We start from the raw sequence: 23,710 nt of genomic DNA on the forward strand, positions 1-23,710 counted from the left end.
TTGCATGGACCCTGATTCAAAGACACCAATTGTAACACAATATTTTTGAGATTATAAAATTTTATAACGTTTGGGTACCAGATGATACCAAAGAATTAATGTCAAGTTTGCCAGGTGTGAAAGCACTGGGACTACATAAGAAAATGTTCCTTTTTTAAGTTATGGGTACTAAAGTGAGTAAGAGTGAAGTGACATAGTAACTGGATTTGCTTACTCGGACAAAGAAAAAAGGAAAAAGAGAGCCGGAGGAAGCAAATATGCAAAATCTTGTTGAATCTAGGTGATGCACATTCATTGAACTCGTCTGCCTAATTTGGGGTATGTTTGAAACTGTTTATATTAAAACTCATTTTAAAAAACATCCAGCTTAAAGAGTGTGCTATGCATTGTATGGATTAACTTTGATATACACCTTTGGGACTATGAATTAGCCCTCATCAGAAATCCACACCCTGGGGTGACCCCGTGAGCATTTCAGAGGCGCGTATGGGGGACAGAGAGCAGAGTTGCAAAGAGAGGCAACTAGGTTTGCCCCCAAAACTGACATTTATTCAACACCCAGACTGCTTTGGGTCAAACACGACACCCACTCTTCCCATCTCTCAGGGCAAGACCCCTGAGGTCGTACCTGGTGTCGCTTTTCCTCTCCCATCGCCTGTCCATCTGTCAGCAAACCTTGCGGGCTGTACTTGCAGATGCATGTGGAATCTGACCACTTCTCCACCCCCACTCTCCACTCTGGCCCAGGGACCATCACCTGCCCCTGGGTCACTGCACCTGCACCCAGCCTGGTCGCCTGCTTCTGCCCTCCTCCTGCCAGGGAGGCTTCCTTCTGCGCCTCATGCACAGCCAGCCTCACTCCAGCAGGTGACCAGGTGATGGCCAGTCACACAGGACTCGGTCTGAAGGGTGTGCTTGGGGCTCTGCAGTGCATGGCCACCCATGGCGGGCCTGCCATGGCACCATGAAGAGTCCTCCTGAAACCGCCAGAGCAGCTCAGTCCTCCAGCATGGCCATCGACAGTCGCCCATCTCACCAGGAGGAGAAGCTGAAGTCTTACAGTGGCCTGGACTTAGCCCTCGGCTGCCGCTCCTGGGTTCACAGGCTTCCTGCTCAGACGTGCTGTCAGGCTGCAGCCTTTGCACCTTCTGTCCCCTCTGCCTGGCTATCACTGAACCAGGACGTCCTCCTCTGACGGCCCATCCATCACCGGAGAGACCTCCCCCCCCCCACCTCTCCCCCTGCTTTTCCTCTCAGCACTTTTCAACACCTGACACGTTATGAGCTGCTTGTTCATCTTTAGGCTACAGTTTATCTTTGGGGTCACAGAGGGGGGGACTTGGGGGCACTGCTATGTCCCCGGCACAGAGGACGTGATCAGTAAAAGTCTGCCAGTGCATGGATGAATATTTGAAAGTAAGGTTTTAGAGACGAGGACCACACCTTATCTGTCTATGGCCCCAGCACACAGTACCTGTACAGGTGAGGCAAGGATTTATTTGTTGAATCAGAGAAGGAACGAAAAGAATGAATGAACAGGCAAGTGAACAAAAAGAACCCAGGGTTCATGAGGCCAGAGTGATGCTGGCCCATGGCTGTTCGGAACCGTGGGAGGGAAGGTGGGAGGGAGGGGGCCAATGACCAGGGGAATAAAATGAAAAGAAAAAATGCCAACAGCCTTCGCAGTCTGCTATCGACAGCAGCCTGAAAGACACCAACTTCTTTTTAGAAAGTGAGGTCTAAAAATACACTGAGAGCGCCCTCATGCTGACCTGGAATTGCATCTAACATGCCATGTTCTCAGCTGGGTCTCGCTAATTGAATGGTATGTGGGACGTGGTGGGGGCCGGGGGAAGGGCTGCCAGGGTGGGCTGCACCGTGGCCCAGCGCAGGTCACTCTGTACCTGGAGACCCACAGCTGGGCCATGGCCACAACCAGACCGCAGCCCCAGCTCTGTGTCCTGCTCCTGCAGGAGCCGATGGGCCCCTGGCAGCCACCAAGCTGACCACGGAAGTGAGGCAGTGAGTGAAGGCCCCCTCTGGCTACCAGTCACAGGGCTCTCAGAACTCCTTGCGGGGAGCAGAATAGTGGGACTGGCACATCTCACCCCTTGTGGGGGGCAGAATAGTGGGACTGGCACATCTCACGGCAACACATACCCAGAAGGGATAAAGAGGAAAAATGCTGGAAAGAGGTGAGTCTTTCGGGAATTTGACGAAATGGGGTGAGGGGTAATAAACCGCTTGCTGTCAGTGTTTTCCTTCTCGTGGAACCCCGACACCACTCCCTGCTTTGAGGGACCCTCTGCAGACCATGATGTGCCGATCCCTCCCAGCTCGGGACTGCTTGGGCGGGTGCAGATGGGGGCACAGGAGATTTCTAGGAAAAGGGGTTTCAGTCGCTCATCACCTGAAAGCAAAAAAAGCTGAGGGTATGTGACTTGCTTAAGTTCACAAAGCAAATATCCTACGAGGCGCCATAAAGGTCTTCTGAACTGGAGGCACCTGTTGTTCTGCAGTGACCACTCTGGACACTTGAGAAACGACAGACCTCTGATGTAGTGCCACATAATTTCAAGAAAGAACAATCCCCAAAATAGGGAAGGAGGAGATTTGGGTGTCAGGAAAGAGCCGGCAGTTGCCAGGAAGACGTGGAGGGCAGTCGTGGCTATTTCTAGCGTCCTGCATTCCTGAAACACAAGTGCCGCACGGGACATTTGCGGAGAGGCTTGGGCCGGAGGCTGCCTCCACCCACAGCTGGTGGAGACGTGTTAAGTCACTCAAATAGAGCTTTCACATGGGAACAAACGAGCGTAACAACAGAACCCACACCGAGTGGGACATAGAAAGCAAAACAAAGCAGACCAGTGGACGGAGATTCGGTCTCAATGTTCGGTTTAATTGCTGCTGTCCTCCGAGAAGCAGTGCACGGTGTTTCAAAGAAAAGTCTTGCCAGCAGCCCAACTTTTCCTGCAAATACCCCTAAAGGCATAAAAGGGACAAACCGTGACTTCATCTCAGCTAAAACGCAGCCTAAGACCACCATCTGGGAGAGCCGCACGTGGATGAAAAGGAAGTCCAGCCGGCTTCCACTCGCGCTGCAGCCTGGCGTTGCCTTACGAACCAGGGCCACCACGCCCGGCCAGCAGGTGAAGTCCAGCCCCTGCTCCCCACGCTGCCACACACCCATCTAAGGGAGGGCGCCTCCTCCTTCCCCGCCTGCACCTGTCAGGTGGGTCTTCTTCCCTTTTTCCCTTGGCACAGGGCCTTCACATCGGCTAGAGGAGCCGGCCCAGCACCCTCCCTGCCATCCGTGCCCTGAACGGCATGCCATTTCAGGGAAGAAGTGCTACGAACCAGTGAACAAGTCTCCATGGCCTCTGGCCACTTCTGTGATGGCAGTGGAGGCTGCCGAGAAGGAAGTCGCTGGCGGGAAGGGCCCCTGTGAGGCGACAAAGAGCCAAGGCCCGTCTGACGTCGGACGCTTCCTCATGTGGGCAAGCAAGTCACTTTTGCCAGTTCAGGTCTCTGCGAGTTGGGGCGTTTGTCACCATATCCTGACCAAGCCTATCCTGAGGATGACACAGAGGCTTTCCAACATTAACACTAAAGAAAGAATTCACATTTTAAAAAGTCAAACAGAAAGGGAGCCTGATGACAATAGTTGGGTACGTTTACAATAAAGCTGCACTTGGCAGGAACCCGTACGGCTGGGACGTTCCATCAGGTGTAGAAAGCAGAACTATCAGAAGCAGAGGGCAAAACAACAGATCAGTACGGCAAAGCCCTTCCTTTCTATGACTGTCTTCACTTCTGATGTGGGAGTAACAGTATCTACCTGTGCAGGTCTGCTTGGGCTGTGGCAGCAAAACGCCACAGACAGGGCACAAAGGACTCCACAGTTTAAACACCAGTTTTGGAGGCTAGAATTCCAAGATCAAGGTGCCAGCAAATGTGGTTTATGGTCAGGGCTCTCCCCCGGGCTTGGAGACGGCCCCCATCTCGCTGTCAGCTCACATGGCCTCTTTGTGCGCACACAAAGGGGAGTGGGGGATGAGGGGGTGGGCGGGTGGAGCTCGCTGGTGTGTCTTATAAGGACACTAATCTGATTGGATCACTTTTGTGACCTCACTTAACCTTAATTAGAGACCCCATCTCCAAACACCCCCCCAAACACTGGGGGTTAGGGCTTCAACATATGAACTGGGGGTGCGGGGGCAAGAACACTGAATCCATACACTACCTTATAGCATCACAGAGAACAATTAATGGTTGTCAAAGGGTATTAACCACGTAGTAAAAGTTAACCATCTCTGCTGCTGTTATTCTGATCTTCTCATCAAGGCGCCCACGATGAACAGTTAAGCTCAGAAAGCAAAGGACAGGAGCCATATCGTGGGAGGAAGAATCAAACGTGAGCTTAGGGGCAGCCATCCCGAAAGCTCCCCACTTTGCTGGGTGTACACTTAGTGTTGACGTTTTCCGGGAAAGGTTTAGAATTCTTTGCAATTTAGACGTTTCATCTTTAACAGTCTGGTCTGCATTTTCTGTGACTTTTCTCACTTTCAACTGCTCATCATTGTTTTAAGGTAATTTCTAAAATACAGATGCTGTATTTCCCCTTCTTTCCATTAGACGTTCGCTCCCAAGTCTTTACTCATTTTAACAGAAAGCAGGAAACAAAATTAATAAGAAACCTGTCCACCGAACAGCTATTGCATAGGTTTAACTGGCAAAGCCAGCTTTGGCTACCTAAATGGGATGGTTTTCTGCTGATAGATTTCTTTATCAGTGTCACATGTCAGAAAACGCTTGCCAGCCAAACTTGTGCTTTTAACACTGAGATCTCATCTCAAACTGAGGCAATAATGACTAGATTACGAAAAGTGACAATGAGATAAGATGAAGTAAGTCATTATTCTTTCTGTCCATCTTGTAAGACCTTCATTCAAATAACGATCCACTTTGTGGCCTTTCCCACCCCCTCCAGAAAACAAAAGTCAACAGAATTCTCTTTCCAAGCACATCTCAGGGAGCCCGGCTCTCCCGGCTGCACCATGTAGAGTCGGAGCAGGTCCCTGTCCCCTGTGGCTCAGGTGGAAAGTGGGAGGAGGGGAAACAGATGTGGGCAGGAAGGTATCAGAGCGCCCACGGCCACGGCAGTGACTGGAACACTCAGAGGTATTAGAGGGACCCGGACACCCAGCCAGCGTCCCCCCAGTGAGCACAAACAGCAAAAGCCATGGGGCTGGGCCAGGAGAGGCCATGGAAGTCACGTCAGGCCACGTCAGGTCACATCAAGTCACGTCAGGTCACATCAAGTCATGTCAGGACACGTCAGGCCACGTCAGGTCATGTCAGGACACGTCAGGTCACGTCAGGACACATCAGGCCACGTCAGGTCATGTCAGGACACGTCAGGCCATGTCAGGCCACATCAAGACATGTCAGGCCACATCAGGACACGTCAGGTGCCACAACATCCAGGAGGGCTTCCAAGTCCCTGCTCTCAAGTTTACTGCTTACACCAAATAAATCGCTTTTGATATTCACGCTTAGAAAAGAATGACTTTTCCACTGATGCACTCTGGGGTGGCACAGGAGAGCTGCACACTAATTACGGTGATGGCTTTCACCTAGGATCACACCTTCTTTGATACCCCTCCTGCCAGAACATGGAGCAGACGTCCCCTCCCAAGATGGGCTGGGCTTGAGGAGACTGGTTTCCAGAGGACAGAGTGGGGGAAGGGAGACATAGTAACCTTATGGTGGAGGAAACTGGCAGGGTCGAGGTCACATCATCAGTGACAAGTTGTGCTGACATCCTGTGCCCCTGATACGATGCGAGCAAAGGGACACTTCACCTCTGTGAATTCTTCCCCCAGACCCATAACCCCAGTCTAATCACACAAATGAAAAGTGAGGACCATTCTTCAGAAAACAGCTGATACTCCGCAAAAGTGCCCAGGTCCTGGAAGACTGGGAAAGACTGAGAAACCACCACCGATCGGAGGAGACAAAGTCAACACGATGCCAAAACGCAGTGTGGAATCTGGAGTGCATCCCAGAACAGAGAAAAGACTTCAGGAAATCGTATAAAGTCTTTCGTTAACAAGAATGAAAACAATAAAAATTGCTTAAAACAGGTCATGTCTTCTCCTGATGATTAGTGTAAGCTTCACGGGTTCACATCTCCAACATTTTATCGCGTTGCTTCCCATCTGCCCGCTCTCCAACCGCCTCTGGCACTGGCATCATTGTCTTCCAGGGGTTTCCAGTCACTTCTGCTGTGCTCAGGGCTTTTCAGAACCAGGGCACTTACGTGCGGTGAAGATCAGGCAAAGACAGCTATTTACTGCACCTGGCAGTGTGTTAATACTCGTAAAGCTCTGCAGTCCACACCCTGCGTCCCAACAGAGAAGCCGCACAGGACAATGTTCTACAAACACGCTCCAAGTCGCCTCAGCCCCTGGCAGGGGGCCGGTGACCTTGGCAGAGCTTTCCTGGACACAATGGATGCCTTTTTCAGGAACATGAGCTCATCATGTTGCGATGCGGGGGCCACCTGGTCACCCACACGCTGCCCACAGAGTCAAGTCCCATCACTGGGATCAGAGAGTCTCCCCAGGTGCGTACGTCACAAAACATAGCAATGGAGGAACACCAGAGAGAAAAGGCAGGAAAACGAGGGCTTGGAAAGGGGGGGCAACTGTGACAGTGACCGGGGAACGACTGGAAGTTTCTGGTTTATTTCTTCTCCTTGAAGATCCTGTTACATGAAAGGGGGACAGGGTGGCAGCCACGCTGGCCCAGGCAAGGCGGAATGAAAAGGCACATTTCAGAAATCAGCATGTTACCACATCAGATCCCGCCAGCCCTAGGTTTCCGGCAAATCTCCATTTACACAGAGGTGACCACTGGTGACGTTCCAGAAGAATCTGAACTTTCAAATACTCTGTGAAGTAGGGCTAACTCTGTCCATTCCTTCATTCGCTCCTCCAACCGCTAACTGCTCACTCACTGTCTCACCATTAAACCCCAGTAAGTGCGGGGCTACTATGTGCCAGGAGGCTGAGCCCCCAGGCTGGTGGCCACGCCAGGCTCTTACCCAACAGGGCAGGAGGGGAGCCTGTGAGAAGGGGCCACTCCTACACAAGCGGTCTCACCGGACGGAAGGTCGTGATAACATGCACATTTGTTACCAGGATCAGCCACTCTCTCCTCAGGCATTGGAGCAGGAATCACCCTCTGCTCTAACCGGGAAGGTCAGCACAGAGGCCATTCTTCACACTATAATCGGTAACAGCAGCCGTGTATTGGAGGCAACGTCTCAAACTCTGGGGCCACCAGAATCGCCATCTCAGAACACAGATGGCGGGGCCCCAGGCGAGGCTCTGATTGGTAGGATGGGCAGGGCCCGAGAAGTGGCCCTGCGACAAGTTCAGAGCAGGTAGCTACTGCGTCTGAGAACCGCTGATCTGAGGTAAAAATCAGCCGCCCTCAATTCCAACCCAATGTGCTTCGTTTCCTCAAAGTTGGTTTGAGCTCCTCAGGCTACTCTTCCAGAGGCTCTACTGTGAGCTTCCCCGTGCGAGGGACAGGACCACCCAGGCGACAGGCTGACCTCATTCCACGCCATGCGCGCTAGTGGGCTTTGCAGATTTGCCGTCAACATCTGCAAAATGCACGAGAAGGCACAGAGCCAGAGATGCCGTTTGCTGCAAAGTCCACATAAAGGTTGAGGGGTCCAGGACCTTCCTTTGCTCTTGAGAAAACGTGTGACTCAGTAACTCCCTTTTGTAAGTGACAGGGCCCGACAGTGCAAAGAACAGAAGCTGCTCTCATATAGACATGAGGTCTTCCAACACTTATTTCCTTCCTGTACTACACAGACTGCACACAGGGTCACACTGCAGGAAATCAGATGTCCAGAGATGTCAGCGAAGACTGCAGAAGGTTGGGGAAGGCCCCCCGCGCTGACCCCCGAGGCCCTTCCCTGACAGGCCTGGGATGGTGAGGACCTGTGGTTGTCATGGTGACGGCGATTCTAGTCTATGCTTTCCTCATCTCCACATGCACCTGGAGAACCAGGGGCCTGGAAGCCCAGAGAAGGGTGTGTGTGGACAACTCCTGGGCCACGGCTCCTGCACCCTCCCTCCAAACCTCTCCCACCTCTCCTGGAAGGCACACTAGGCTGGCACTTGCTTCCTCCTCCAATTTTAGAGGAAAGCAACATCACCACCAAAAGAGACATAGAGAGTGCCCGGCGTAAAGAACAACGCACAGCTATCAGGCCAATACGCATACACCCTCACGTTCAGAAGCAGCTGCAAACAGGCCTGAAACGTCTCGGTGGTCATCATTTATTGTAATTTTTTCTGACAACAATACTACCGCCATCGTACATTTGCAAAGCCCTTTAGGATCTATGTGCATTATCTCAAATTGCTCTCATTTGGGCCTTGTGTGAGGCAGGCTGGCAGGCGCTATCCCTTACAGTTAAGAAGGCCTAAGCTCAGTAGGATTTGTACTGGGCACCCTGCTCCAGCCTCTCCACTTCCCTACCATGTTTCCCCAAAACAAGACCTTGACAGTCCATCAGCTCTAATGCATCTTTTGGAGCAAAAACTAATATAAGACCCAGTCTTATATTATATTGTATTATATAAGACTGGGTCATATATTAAAATAAGACCTGGTATTATATAATATTATATAACATAATATTACATTATATTATATTATTATTATACCCAGTCCTATATTAAAATAAGACTGCGTATTATATTAATTTTTGCTCCAAAAGGCGCATTAGAGCTGATGGTCTGGCTAGGTCTTATTTTCGGGGAAACAGGGTAGTTAGGCAGGCTGCAGCTGCAACTGGAGCTGGAGTTAAAGTCTGGAGCCTGGAGTTTGAAACAGAGCCTGGAGCTGGAGTAGAGGCTGGAGCCTAGAGTCTGGAGCCGGAGCCTGGAGCAGGAGCAGAAGCTGAAGCCTGGAGCCTGGAGCCTAGAGCTGAAGCTGGAGCTAAAGCCTGGGGCCTGGAGTATGAAATAGAGTCTGGAGCAGAGGCTGGAGCTGGGGGCAGGAGCTAGGACTCTGTCTCTCGGTCCAGATCTCTTTTAATGTAGGCAGCAGGCAGGTGGCCACTGAACACACGTGGTCGGGGGCAAGAATGATGCCGTGCTTGGTTTCAGAGGGTGTGTGTGAGGAGATCTGGATGCCCTGAGGAATGAGTGACAGGAGCCCCCGTCCTAAGCATGATGTTTGTAGCCCTCACCTAGTCCTGACAGCCATGCATTATCACCTCCACCTGACAGGTGGGAACACCGAGTCTCAGAGGCCACGTGGCTTGTCCCAGGCGGCAAAGCCAGTAAATGGTGACGCGGGGCCTCAGTCCGACTCTGGCCCTCTGTGCCGTACTTTCTCCCTAGATCGCCTAAAGATTTTTTTAAGGGTGTCAAAATATCTCGTATCATGGGAAATAGGCAGAAAATTTTATTTCGCTGGTTTCACAGTTTCCCACAATGCTGTCCACCATACTAAAAGTATCGTACCCAACAGCAACTAACACAAACCTGGCATGGGTGGCAGAGTTCACTGTGTCATTGGGGAACTGTGGTTCCCCTGGGTGGTGCTGGCCTCTTGCTGATGAGTTCTGACGAGCTGATAAACACGGAGACAGCACAATTCTATCTCCTGATCATTCTGATAACTGGTGAGGTTGTCAGGATTTAGAATGAGTTGCAATAAAACCTGTCCCATGTCATTTATGCGTGAATTCCGACACAGGTAGGTCAAACTCCTCTAAAGAAAAAGACTCCATTCACAGGTTTTCATAGTAAAGAGAAGGTACCGGTCACCATGCAACTGCAGAGGAATTCCCATCTGTGCTTCAACCTGCATTCATTCCACAGGCGGCTCTCAGCGACTCCAGTGTGCAGGTACAGAGTCCACGGTGACAAGGCGCGCGCAGCCCCACACAGCACGCGGTCTGACAAGGAGAAGAGAGCCAATAAAAGGAAACAGCAGCCCAGCGATGCGTGTGACCGGTGAGCTGGGGACACTTGGGAAGGATGCACATGTCAGGCCAGGGGTGAGGCTTCCCAGCGGAAGTGGCCCCCAGGAGGCGGGAGAACAGGCCAGGGAGGGTGCAGGGAACTGAGTGCTGAGTGGGGAGGCCAGACCTCGGCCGCTGCCGTGCGTCATTTTCCGAGTCCCCCATTACGGCTGTTTTCACTCTACAGATGAGGAACGGAAGCTTTGGGACAGCGAAGGACCCATGTCACCGATCCAGTTAGTGGCAGGGCTGGGCCCACTTATGTATCTCCTGCAGAAATGACATGGCGAGCGCCAAGCAAGGAAGCCTGGCAGCCATTGAAGACAATGCCCGTGAAGCCGTCTTCAGGGCCAGGCGTATCCTTATTTGAAATAATTCAAAATTTAAAAAGAGCTGGACACAAAACTTTTAACAGTTTTTCTATATAAACAGTTTTAGTTCTATATAAACAGAATTAATTATAACTATATGATAGATGGCGTCCATTATATGCTATGCCTTTTACCTGTCACACTTTTCCATATTAAACCATATTTCAAATCAAGCAACTGGAAAGTACAGACTACAACCCGCTAAACTGTGAGGCACTTCACCCCCCTGCCCCACATTTTGTATTCAGCGTAATTTGCTCACTGCCGTGCTCTACTTAGGGAAAGGTGGAAAAGATGTTTGGGAAGGAAAAAATACGCTAAAGTTGGGATACTATTCATAAAACCTGCCCCCTAAAATCCAAGGAACAAAGACACACTAATCCAAAAGGGATCCCAAAGCTGACTTTTCATCACTGAGAGGGATACCCTGAGGATGTACTTTCCTTCCAGACGCCAGCCCTTGAACCGGGAGGGCAACATGACAGCACAGACCAGTGCCATTACCACGGCTAACTGTCCCTTCCTGTCTGGACCCCGTAGCCTGAGGGTGACGGAATGGAGGCTAGGAAGGCGGTGAGCCCTGGGGGACACAGCTGGCTTTCAGGTTCTCTCCCTGGGCACAGAAAAAAACGGAGAGAAGATGCTGCACTCTATTTTCCACAGACAAGTGTCGTGCGGAGGTGCAAAAAACCAGGCTGCAGCGGGATCCTGTATAGCACCGGGGGCTGGTGATCTATTTTAAGAAGTTCAGCTGTGAATGGCAAGAACGACGTGCCATGTAGCAGATATGGGGACACTTTGAATCCTGTGGAAACGTGCTGTCTCTGGTCTTTTTCGTGCCCAACCCCCAGCCCCCTTCTGATGGGGGGCCTTCTGGGGAGTCTGGAGTATTAGGGGGCGCCGAGCCCCACTCCCACAAGTGAGGCTGAAGCGGGGGTCTTCCCTGTCCCTCCTCCCACAGCACACCTGGCTTTTGGGTGAGCAGGTGACATGTTTGGGTCACACCGGCAACTGAGGCCTCCTGTGCAGCTCGAGCTCCCTGCCCTTTGCGGTCATTCCAGGCCTGGCCATTTCCTGGCCTGATGCTTCTTCCAGGTTGCTCCCCTCCCGACCGGTGGGTGCCTATGGAAATGCCACCCTCAGGGTTACAGGAGGATGGTGGGGTACAGGTAGAAGTGCCTCACTGGTGTCCAGGCAGCGCCCAGCAGTGTTGTCCCCTCCCCGGGCTCCTGCCGACTCCCTGGCAGCAGGGACCAGGCAGCAGGGACCAGGCAGAGCCTGTGGGCAGTGTGGGGACCGGACCCCTGCTGTCTCAGAATGCCAACCCCGCAGCCGCTCCACCTGTGGGCAGAGGTGGCTCTCAGTAGCTCAGCGGTAGCTGCAGGAGGGACACCGGCTGGCCTGCTGCTCCTGGAGCACACCTGTGCCGTCTGGCCTGGGCCTCTTCCTGGAGAGAAAGACAAGTGTGTGGCACCTTTGCTCCTGGCCCAGCTGAATCAGGATTGACATGGACCCACTGGCTGCAAGTGCACACAAGGTCATGACGAGAAAGGAGCCACTTGGCCCCACAGGATGTCACTCAAAAGACCACCTCTCAGCAGCCCCCACCTTCATGCCAACCCATCTTCCACAGCGGCAGCCAAAAGTTACTGCAATTCAAAGTCCATTCCATCACCCACTTTGTAACCCTGCCCCTCCCCCTCCCAGCCTGCCGTCAACGGAAGCACACTTCTGGACACAGCACAGGGTAATCCAATTCCAGCTGATGCCCCAACTTCCCAGGTCTGCTCAGCTTCTCCTAAAACACCCCACCCCTGCTTTCCAGGGCACACAGGTCCCTCCCACTCATTTCCAGGAGGTTTAAAGGGAGAAACTCCAAAGAGAGCATGGTTGGGTCGGCTCGTGCTTTTCGTCTTCCTAGAGAACAGCCACATCCACTGATCAGAGTTCAGAGTAAAGGCTCCAGGTTCCTGTGGCCGAGGCTAGCTGTTTGGCGCTCAAGGTACAAACGCAGAAAACACAAAACAAGGTTCTCCACGGGGTCATTTTGCCCCTGGAGGTGTTTGTCAATGTTGGGAGACGGTTTGGTTGTCACTCCCAGGTAGAAGCCAGGGGTGCGTTTAAATATCCTACAATGTACAGAACAGCCCCCCACACCAGAGAATCATCTGACCCAAATGCAATAGCACCGAGGCTAAGCAACCCTGACAGAAGAAAAGGAGGAGGAAAAACTTGAGAAACTGAGGTCAAGAGTTGGAAGACTCTTCACAAAGCCTGTGGCCATTTCGCCCTGGAGCAGACTCCAAGCATGGGTTAAAAATAGGCAGGCAATTCAGTAGCTTCTGAAAGGGCAGCTAAGCCCAAAGGTGAACAGGACAGGGCCTGGGTGCAGTGGGCCGCTATCACCGGTATCTCCAGGAAGCTAACGGAAGGCTCCGGGCTTGGCTTCTGACGATGAAGCAGATTGAAAAATCTGATGGCATCTTACTGAATTCAAGGCCAAGAAGCAAAAATACTATTGAGAACAGAGGGTTCTTTCAGTCGCAGTGTTCACTCAGGTGTGCGCATGCTCTAGAAACCTGCCCCCAGGGTCTACACTACACACATACACACACACACACACACACACACACACGCCCGCACCCGCGTTTAGTGCTTTGGCTCTGAGCTCATTTCCCCGGCGCCAAGGCCCGGCCACGTCTCCTCACGCACAGGAGATGGTCTTGCCTTTATTTTTCTCACATCTGCCCTGCAGACTGCTGTCTTTTCTCTCCCCTTGCCCCTCACCTGTCATCTCAGCCCTCACCTGCTGAGGGAGCACTTCACCCCTGTCCCTAGGGCACATCCTGACCAGCCAAGCAGTACTGCCGTACCCTGGAGATGGACACACCACCAGAGGCAGAGGACCACCGCCACTGAGTGAGAACCACCAGGCACCAGGCAACCTGCCCGCTCTTCCCGGCACCCCTCTTGACTCTGACCCCCCCCAATAGTATTCCTATTTCACAGACAAGGGGAAGGAGACTTAACGTGTTGTGGGCACATAATTTAAAAAGGCTGGCCGAGCTCTCTCCACCAACCTGCACATTTTCCCATGTGGGTCAGTTCTGGCCTGCCACCTGTGTCACCAGTAGTTCAGTCCTGCCTACCTGTGTCACCATTTCGCTCCTCTTCTATGCCAGACCACAAGTCACATACAGCCCCATGGGACTCAGTAACGATTCCGCATAATAGAACATGCCTCACTTACAACATATTGCAACAAAGAATCACGCATTGCACTGAAGCTGTGCTGTGCAATACGTGGGTGACCACTAGCCACAGGTGGCTACTTAAATGTAAATGCATTACAATTGTATAACATTTCAAATGCAGTTCCGCAGTTGCACTGGCCACATGTCAGGTGCTCAGTAGCTATGCAGGGCCGGTGGCTGCCATGACACATGGCACAGAAGTAGAACGCTTCTCTCATCACGCACGGGAAGTCCCACCGGCCAGCATGGCTCCAAGCGATTTAAAGATGGATCTTGGGCAATGCAGCAGCATCTTAGGGCCTCGGGTGGAGTCACGTTAGCTGTTCAGCCTACATGGAAATCCCATCACTCTGAGCACCAGCCTGGAAAACTCCCCATCTCCCCGCTGCTGGAGGGGTGCTATGAAAGGTGAAAAATAAAACTAAAGGGAAGCGAGGATACGGTTGGGAAAATGGATAAACTTATGTGACAGAGGTTAAAAACATGATGAACAACTTTAGATCTCCTCGTCTCTCGATGTTTAAATATTAGCATGACCACTGTGATTTTTCATTCACTCCCCCAAGCCAAAGAGTGGGTGGAAACATTGTAACATAACGCGCAGTGAGGGCCCCGGCCAGTTCTGGCTCTTACACACTTGCTGATCCCGGAGTTTACCCACTGCCAAGATCATATCACATTCTGCCGACCTAACCTCTCCAGGCATTTGAGATTTGTTTGATGGAGGGTAGATCTCAGCTCTTAGAGGATTTTCCAAACAAATGAATGAAGATGCTTGATGCCTGAGCTATGAAAATCTTATTTTTCACAACTCCCTTTGTTTGCCCACTTAATTTGACATTTTATTCCCCTCTCAGAAGAGTATACTAGTCCCCTTGTTTGAGCTGTGTGGACGTTATTGCTTAACTATGCTTCTCTGGTATAAAGCTCAGAGTAATTTTCAACGTTTTCTCAATCTCTACCACCCCCTTAACAAAAACAAAAACAAAACAACTCTGTGTATAGGCACCAAATTAGAGAAGTTTGGCTTGTTAGCATTAAGCAGCATTTCCTTCCAACAATGATACCATGGTGAAGGACACTAGATCTGGGTTCAGATCCAGGCTCTGTGCCTGTGACCCAAGGATCTACTACTTAATGTCTGGTGACAACACTTCAGCCACCCCTTGCACCCCCAGTGGTGTCCTGGTCACATCTGTGGCGTTTCCCCTCTGGGACTTTGCTCAAATGGTTCTCAGATTTTTAGTGCCTCATTTTCACATCTGAACGAGTAGCCAAGGATCACCACACATCTTGGAAAGGCGCCAAGATGAAAGACAGAGACCAAAACAGGCACAGGGCAAAAAGAAACAGGCCATAATGCAAGGAAGAAAAGAAAAGTTCAGGGGAAAACAGAAATATCCTCAGAATGACAAGAAAAGGCATTGAATTAGGGAATCAAAAAGATGCTACAAAAAAGGAACGAACAACAACAACAACAAAACTCTTAGAAATTAAGTACAGAACAGATAAGCTTAGTAGAAGGTGCGGGTAGATAAAGCTGGGTGATCTCCTATGAAGTATCACCAAAAGACAAAAAGTTGTAAAATGAGAATGAAAAGGAAGTTATCCCCAACAGGAGTTCCTGTAAAAGAGAACAGAGAAAATGGTGGGGAGGGGAAAAATTCAGAAAGTTTCCCAGAATTTTTGGACACATGTTTTCAGATCAAATGAACCTAAAGCTTCTGGAGACAAAAAGCAAATATTATATTATACAAGGTGGTGGAAATACACAAGGCATCAAAATTCTCAAAGCAATCCTGAAAGCGAGAACAAAGTGGGAAAAAAAATGCCTTAAAATTGTGGTAGAAGACAGTTTTTAATCGTACTTCTTTGGTATTTATTAGGTTTTTTTTTTGAATAGGTAATACGGTCACATGGTTCAAATATCAAGAGTATGAAAAGTTATACTGAGGAATCTGCTTCCACTTCTGCCCGCACACTCCCTTTACCATGTTCCGCTGCCAGGGTTTCTTTATGCTAACGCAGGCACGTTACAGCCTTCCTCACAGGGACAGCAAGCTGTTTTCACTTTTTGCACATCGATTTTTTTCAGCTAACAATGCATGCTAGAAGTCATTTCAAAGAATACATAGAAATCTTTGCCATTCTGTGGAAAACTATTTTTAACCTAGAACTCTATACTCCACCAAACTACCAATTAAGTATGAAGGTAGAATAAAGACGTTTTCAGAAATGCAAACCCTTGGAAAGGGCATTCTCTCTCAGAAAGGTACTGAAGAATGTGTTGCAGCAAAATGAGATAATAATTCAAGAAAGAAGACAATATAGAATCCAGCAAGTAGGGATCCAACAATGACGACAAGTGGCAAAAAGAATTCTCAGTATGGTGGCAGAGGGATTGACAGCTGCAGCAAATCCTGAGGGCACCCAGAGCAGACTGGATCGAGAGCACAGAGGTCACCAGGGGGTCCATTTCCCGGAGGAAATAACATGGAATTGATAGATTATCTGATTTATTTAACCACGTAGGAGATAGTATTGTGAAGGGTTCTTTTGAAAAGTTTGTAAAGAATCAGGTGTGATAGAAGCGTACACAAAAGAGCAATTGAGGAAAACAGAAATAATTAACTGCAGGAAAAACAGACAGGTCCACCACTGCTACCTGGCTCTGCAGTTGACACTGAGGTGTTATGACATCATCACCACTGGCATTTAATGAGCATCTACTATGCGTCAGTCATCGTTCTGAGGGCTTTTCATGAAGCATCTTTTTACCTTCATAGGCAGTGTGAGACGTGTACTCTCAAGTTTTCCCAGCTTGCACATGGGGAAACTGAGGTACAAAGTGGTTAAGTAACTTGCTGTAGGTCATGGAATAAGTGACAGAGTCAGGATTTAAACCCAGGAAATCTGACTCTAGCACCTGTACCCTTTCCAGTCTGTTGTTCTGCCTGTAATTATTTATTTTACCTAAAATGACAATGTCACTATGGTGTGAAGATGAAGAGAAAGACCCGTGGGGAGAGGGCCTGAGCTGGACCCACGGAGAACAAATCCTCCTCCTCCAAATCAGGAGCCAGCAGAGAGCATCTGAAGTTGAAAAATCAATAAACAGTGCAGGCGCATAGTTCTCCTAGACCTGGAGAGAATCACCAGATCACTCAGGGTCCCGTAAGGCCATCCAGCACTTGGCTCTTACCGAGTGATACGAGAAGCCCTGGAGAGTTTTAATCAGAGAAGTGACATGATCTGACATAGTTTAAAAGGCTCACCCAGCTGCTGAGTGGAGAATGGCCTGAGAATATGGGACAAGGGTAAAAACACGCATTCCTTCAATTAAATAAAAATTAGTTTTTAAAAGATGAAAGAATGAAAAAACAAAAAAAGACAAGAGACATACTGTGTTTCCCCAAAAATAAGACCTCGTCGGACCATCAGCTCTAATGCGTCTTTTGGAGCAAAAATTAGTATAAGACCCGGTCTTATTTTAATATAATATAAGACCAGGTCATATAATATAATATAGTATAATATAATATAATATACTGGATATAATATAATATACTGGATATAATATAATATCGGGTCTTATATCAATTTTTGCTCCAAAAGACGCATTAGAGCTGATGGTCCAGCTAGGTCTTATTTCCGGGGAAACAGGGTAGTAAGGCAGAGAAGAATATCAAACTCTCCCACGAAATGTTATACCTGATGGCTCTGAGGTCAGTGGGGACAACAGTCCCAGAGATGGGAAGCAAGCTGGCTTGACTGTAGGACAATGACTGGAGCAGGGCCTTGGATGGAGCCACATACCTGATCCAGGAAGTAGCCTGGATGGTGAGCTGGCACCTCGTAGTTATGAGATGACCTTGAGTAAGTCACTTAGCATCTGCAAGCCCATTTCTCTAAGTCAAACACAGATACACGCAACTCCTCTGACGGACTTAATAAAGTTGTGGGAGTGACGTTTCTGGGAGGGAGCCCCTGGCACACTGTTGGACTTCAGTGCAGCCTCAGTTCCCACCGCTCCCCTTTCCAATCCGGTACCCTCACCACGCTCCTAGGTGACAGGCTCAGTTGGAATCCAGGTTCCCTGATTTCCATCCTACCGTGCAACCTCTTCCTGTCATCCACATCCAGACCACAGCCCTAACCACAAAACCAATGAATCACAAGGTTCACTCAGAAAAGGGAGAGGGGACAGCTGGCTCTGGTAGAAATAGCTGTGGGCGGGGCTCCAGCCATCAATGGCCAGCGGGACTGTCCACAGCTGACTTCGTGATTCCATCTGCAACCAGAAACATCTTGTTGGAAATCATGGACACACCCAAGGTCACGGGCGCAGTGTTTGCAATTTCCCCTGACAGCCCAGAGGGTGATAAAAGTCTGCCTGGGATGCTTGTCCCGCCACATTCCTAATGCTCATTGATGACTTACGGAGATGTGTGTGAGTCTGCGGAAGATCGGCTAGGGAAGGGCCTGAGTCGCTGCTGGGCGCTGTGTTAGGACGCGGGCAGGACAACATGGGAGTGAGCAGTTACTCTGAGCAGTGCCGCGGTTCACGCCCTCCCCTCTTCCCATTGCCCCCGTCACAAACCACTGGCAACACTGGATGACATCACCCAGTCAGTGGCCAGCCTCAGAAAAGCAAATTCATCCGGAAGAAAGGTGTGGGGACAGAGCCCCAAAAAGCAGTTTCCAGGCTCTCGGCCTCACATAGAAGGGTGCTGGCTCAGGTAGTAAATGGCCATCGACTGTGATCAAATGGCCAGCAGCTGTGGCTAGTTGGCCGTCAGCTGTAACCAGTGAGCCATTAGCCATGAATATAACTGCCGTGGCTAGGCTAGGAGAAGAGGCTAGCAGAGAAGAAAAAAGAGAGAAAAGGGGGAGCTAGCAAGAAGACGGTGGCTGAGCCTGCAAGCGGCGCAGTGAGGGTTGAGAATTGTGTTGCTCCTGGTTCCTGTGTCTCCAAACCAGTCGCCAGTGAGAGTATAGTGGTGTGACTCCCCTACCTATGGCTCCGTGGGTGTTCCTTTTTGGCCTCACCATGTCCTGCGTTCTTATGTGGGGGGCGGGACCGGAGACCCCGCCGGACGCCCCGCACGACAAAAGGGCATAAAAGTAACAGGTGAAATGAACTGAAATAGGCTGTAGCAAGAAGACGAAGTTCAGGGAAATGCTGGCTGTGTGTCATCTCACCAGAGGGCAGGGGACGGCCCCAGGACACTAGGAGTGTGTGTCCTGCCCGCCGGGCGCACTCCTGGACTGCACGGCAGAGGAGCCGGATCAGCCGAGAGAGAGCCACAGGAAGGTGGAGGGGAGGGCCCAAACTGGACCACGCTTTGGGGGCCCTTCTGAAACAGAACTTGTGTGTCCCGGGCCCCACTTAGCCCTCGGATGGTCTTGAGGCTTAAGGAGAAGAGACACAGTCCCTCAAGACAGGCTCATCTATGAGGGCTCTTTGGGAAGGACAGGGGCCAAGGGACCGCAAAATGAAAGGGGGACTCAGGATTAGAATGTCCCATGTTTATGGGACTCCCCGGAATGAGGCATTGGGGTTGTCCTGAGTTGGGGTCCCCAGAAGCAGAGCCTGAGGCAGGGCTTTGGATGTGAATGATGTGGGGGAGTGGTGCCAGCAGAAAGGGAGTGAGGGAGCCGGGGAGGAGGTGACCTCAGCTAGAGCTGGCCCTCAGCTGACCCCACGGAGGTGGCAGGTGGTGTGAACTGCAGCACCGAGCTGGAGCTGGCTCCACCATGAGGCAAAGGGACAGGGCTTTTGGAGTCCTCCTCCCCTTCCCTTCCCCCCTGTCGTCAGAGCAGCATGAGCATGGGCCAACAGGGGGGGTCTGGGCACCGCATGCACCCCTGTGGGGATCGTGTGCCCAGAGGACATTGTCGCAGTGGGGCCATCACGGAGAGGAAGCTACGGGAACAGTCAGCGGGAGGCGCGTAACGTGAGGAAGCCACTGGACCCAGCTCCTGGGGCCGCTGGGGATGAGGAGCTTCCAGCAGCATCTAAAGGACCTGCCAGGCAGCCTGCACGTTCTCACTTGTTTTTTTTTTTTTTGTATCTGGAAAGGCCTTCTCCATTTTGAGAGGAATACTTTGAATGGCCTGTCGTGAGAGCATTATCATCTTACTCAGTGGCGGAGTGCTGAAAGAGAGATTTGGGGTGCTACCAGAAACCGTTACAGAACGTTAAAGGTGGTAGGAGAGAAAAACCTATCTGCCTTCAGAACAGCTCTGCCCCATGTGAGAAACACTGCTCACGCCTTCCGTGGCCATGGGCTCTCAAAGTGCTTCCTGGACCTTCATCCTGACGACATCTGGCCCGAATTCCCCCTCACACAAGAGTGAAAAACAAGCTACCTCGTGCTAATACACCTACAGTGTTTTAAATCTGCAACTCCATTTCTGACAAGCTTGCCCTAGTTAAACCACCCTGGAACTGCACAGAGACCGTGTTTCCCCCAAAATAAGACCTAACAGGAAAATAAGCCGTAGCCTGACTTTTCAGGATGACATCCCCTGAACATAAGCCCTAATGCATCTTTTGGAGCAAAACTTAATATAAGACCCGGTCTTATTTTCAGGGGAACATGGTAGAAAACTTATACTGTTTTGCTCTCCTCCCCAGGGACTCCAAGCCCTGTGCAGGGAGAGCGGAGCCCCCCACCAGGCCCCTGCAAACCCCACTCTCCTCCTGCCAATCGGGGCTCCCGCAGAACTGGGCCTGACCTCCCTGGCTGGTCAGTGACCAGCTCCACCTGGAATTCTCCACTCAGCACCAAGTGCACATTCCCGGATGCCCGACCCGCATCCCCACAACCCGGCACTGTCTTCAGTGCTCCCCAGGTTTCATTCAGGCCCCCCACCCCCCTCAAATGCTTCAGATCAGTAGACTCCCCCAGTTCCAAGGCGGGCGTGACTGGTCACAAGATAGGATCCCCTGCCCCCTTGCCACAGGGACTGGTGTGGGCCCCTGAATCACCTGTCCTGGTCCCAGGAGCTCAGGAGCAGCCCAGGTGACACGTGGAGGTTTGTCAGGGAAGATGCTCTCAGGACAGAGACGGGTGTGGGCTCCCAAGGGGCAGCCTGGGAACGCAGCAGCCAGTCTGCCAGAATCAAGCCACCCTGAGAATGAGGCCACCTGCAGAGGACAGCCCAGCAGAGCCAGCTGCAGGGCTGCTGTGGAGAAGAGGCGCCAGCGACGCCGGTGGCGCATCCACATGGGCGCCAGCCGGGGTCGGGGTTTCTGCCGCTTCCTCCAGGATGCCCCCTCTGATTGCCGTGCCAGTCCCATCATCAGGTTGTAACTCTCATTTCCAAACCTCCAGAACACACTACCCATGCCCTTTTCATATCCTATCTCTTCCCGTCTTCTGTTATTATCACTGATCTCCAGGTTCAGACCCCTCTTGGCCCCAACTCCTCGAGGGCAGACCCTCCTCGGGTATCTGCTGAATCAATAAGCAAAATAAGAAAGGACCGAGCTTAAGACAATTCTGTTCATTTTGATGAGAACTCACAAGAATGCGACGGTGAACATTTGCCACTTGAATAGTGATTCTGATTTTCACAGTTGGGAAATGTAATTCAGTGTGTGGTAAAGCATACAACACCGCGCCTGCTCCCTCCAACACTGTCAATACGTGCCACGCAGCAAATGTGACCACCACATCTGCACGTGGCTTTATTGTGCAGATGTACGTGTGGCTGGTCCTTGGTTTCCCTACGTACGCACTTCATGTATGTACTCACTTTCTTTAATTCCGGGATTTCACGTTCCCCACTGAGAAGTGAGAAAATGCAGCCTGAGTGTATGGAATACCTCTCACTTCCCTGGGACGGCACAGCCCAGGTCTGAGTGTCGTTTCAAAGCCCAGGTCTGAGCCCCAGTCTGAATTTGTCACCTCCCGTTGTGTCTCCCTGGCTGACGGGCAGGGCCGTGGCTTCCCAGTCACACAGGACCTCAGGCTGCCAACCCAGGGGGCATCCCCTCGCCTTTCCTTTCAATCTAGTTTTCATAAAACCCAGCAGATATGAGGTAGACTTGGGGACCTCTCATTCTTCTCATTCCTTTGTCCCCAAACCATCGATGGACACCCGAGGCCCACGGGTCATCGGTCATCTCTGGCCTCCCAGTGGTCTTATGGCCGAATGCCTGTCCTCAACGGGGGGGTTATGTTCAAGCTACTACACTTAGCAAATGTCTATATTTAGCCAGTGTACTTGAAGCACCTTGCACTTTTTAAATTTTCTTTTTTTTAATATTAATGAATGTAGCAGACCCTGAGGAGTACCCAGAAGGTACCTGGCTCTGTGTGGAGCTCTGGGGATACAAAAGTGAGTAAGACATTGCCTGCCTGGGTGTCACCTTCTGCAGGGGGACAGACAGGTGATCAAATATCGCTGAGGCCATTTGACTGCCACAGCAGGTGTAGGGGGCAGGACCTGAGGAACCCAGGAGAGGCAGGGAGGCTCTGCCTGGGTGGTGGGGGTCTCACAGAGGACACAAATCTACCATGGGCTTTAAGGGATAAATAGGAGTTTGCCCGAAAAGCCCTTTTCCTTCTCACACAGAGAAAAACAAAAGTCTTCATTCATTTAAGTGTTCAACAAATACCGATTGACAGTCCTATGCCCATAAAAACAAAATGGGGTATTTAAATTGGAAACACCTGAGAACTGGTTGGTTATAGCGCAGACTCCACAAACAGCTGACTGAGGCAACCCACACCACAGCCTAGTGGCCTGGAAGTTTTTCCACGTGAGAACAATGATCTGTGGACTAACTCTCCCTCACAGCCCAGCGCCTGGAAACGGGTGTAGAGGAGGTTTGCACTGCATCTGCGCGTGCCTTTTTTATAGTTAGCACGCGTGCGCACACACGGTGCACAATTTAAAAGGTACAAAAGGGTGTACCCTGAAACCTCAGGCTTCCTTTGTCCACCCCAGGCCCAAGGAATGGCTCCCCTTCCCCAGGGAGCTGCAGCTACCATCTGCTGTGCGTCTTTCGGGATGTCACGGGTTTGTTCAACCTTCAGGTCTATTCCTTGTGGGAGAAGCGGCACGTGGACGGATAGATCTGCACACCGTGCTCCTTTAATCTAAGGCACGGAAAGTTCCTCGCCGACCCCGCTGCAATAAACTCCGCTCCGGAAACTTTGATGAAAACCTCAGTGTGCCTAGACCCGTTTTCAGGCTCGGTCCAGAAACAAGAGTCGCAGTGACCGCAAGTTCATGCCCAAGCTGCACCCTGTGTGACAATCCACGACAAATGGTCACCGACAGGGGCCGGGCCATTTCGCCAGGACCATGTGGCCTCTGGGGACGTCCACGAGCCTCCAGGGTCGGGCCTACAGCACCCCCACATTGCGGCACAACAAAGCGGGGCGCTCGCCCCTACCGGCCCGGGCCACCTTGCGTCAGGGGCGGCGCCCCAGTTCCGAGCGCCGAGGGGGGCAGCGGACGAAGGGATCGGGGACAGGGGTGGGGTCAGTGTCGCCGACTCGCCCCGGGGGCGGAGGACCGACGCCCGGCCTGCCTAGCGCCCCACCCGGGGCCCGCGTCCCCGCCCACGCCCCCGCGGACGGACAGACTGACCGACGCCTGACAGCTGCCGCGGCCACCCCAGCATAACGGGCCGGCCCCACGCTCACCTCGCGCGCGATCTGGTTCAGCGCGTCGTCCTCCGCCGTCAGCCGCTCCCGGTTGGGGAGCCGCTTGCGCCCCGCGCCCTGGGTGCCCATGTCCATCGGCCGCGCCGCCCGCTGCCGCCGCGGAGCCCGCCGCTCCCGCCTCTCGCGCCCCCGCCGCTCGGCCGGCCCCGTCCGCCCCTCCCTCCGCCGCGGCGTCATGGCGTCAGCGGGCGCGGGCCGGGGACGCGGGGACGCAGGGGACGGGGCTGAGCGCCGGGGGCCCGCGGGGATGTCGGGGGCTGGGGACGCGGCGGGGACGGGGGCGCGGGAACGCAGGGCGGGGGGCACAGGGACACGCCAGGGACCGCGAGCACGGGGACG

At 51.9% G+C, this 23,710-nt stretch overlaps 1 protein-coding gene across 6 annotated transcripts in view; it reads right to left on the reverse strand.

The window, feature by feature from the left end:
* LRRFIP1 (LRR binding FLII interacting protein 1) overlaps positions 1-23,501 on the reverse strand; it is a 135,351-nt gene extending 111,850 nt beyond the window's left edge. For 3 of the 6 annotated variants that reach the window (XM_033112534.1, XM_033112521.1, XM_033112520.1), the window contains exon 1: positions 23,351-23,499. In XM_033112534.1, coding sequence (XP_032968425.1) covers positions 23,351-23,446 — 96 coding nt within the window. In that variant the 5' untranslated portion in view covers positions 23,447-23,499. Of the gene's footprint in view, positions 1-23,350 lie in introns of all 6 variants that reach the window. The other 3 variants (XM_033112535.1, XM_033112528.1, XM_033112532.1) reach the window with 3 other exon arrangements.
* Positions 23,502-23,710: the final 209 nt, after the last annotated feature.

This window comes from Rhinolophus ferrumequinum, chromosome 8 (assembly GCF_004115265.2).
Source record: "Rhinolophus ferrumequinum isolate MPI-CBG mRhiFer1 chromosome 8, mRhiFer1_v1.p, whole genome shotgun sequence".
NCBI lineage: Eukaryota > Metazoa > Chordata > Mammalia > Chiroptera > Rhinolophidae > Rhinolophus > Rhinolophus ferrumequinum.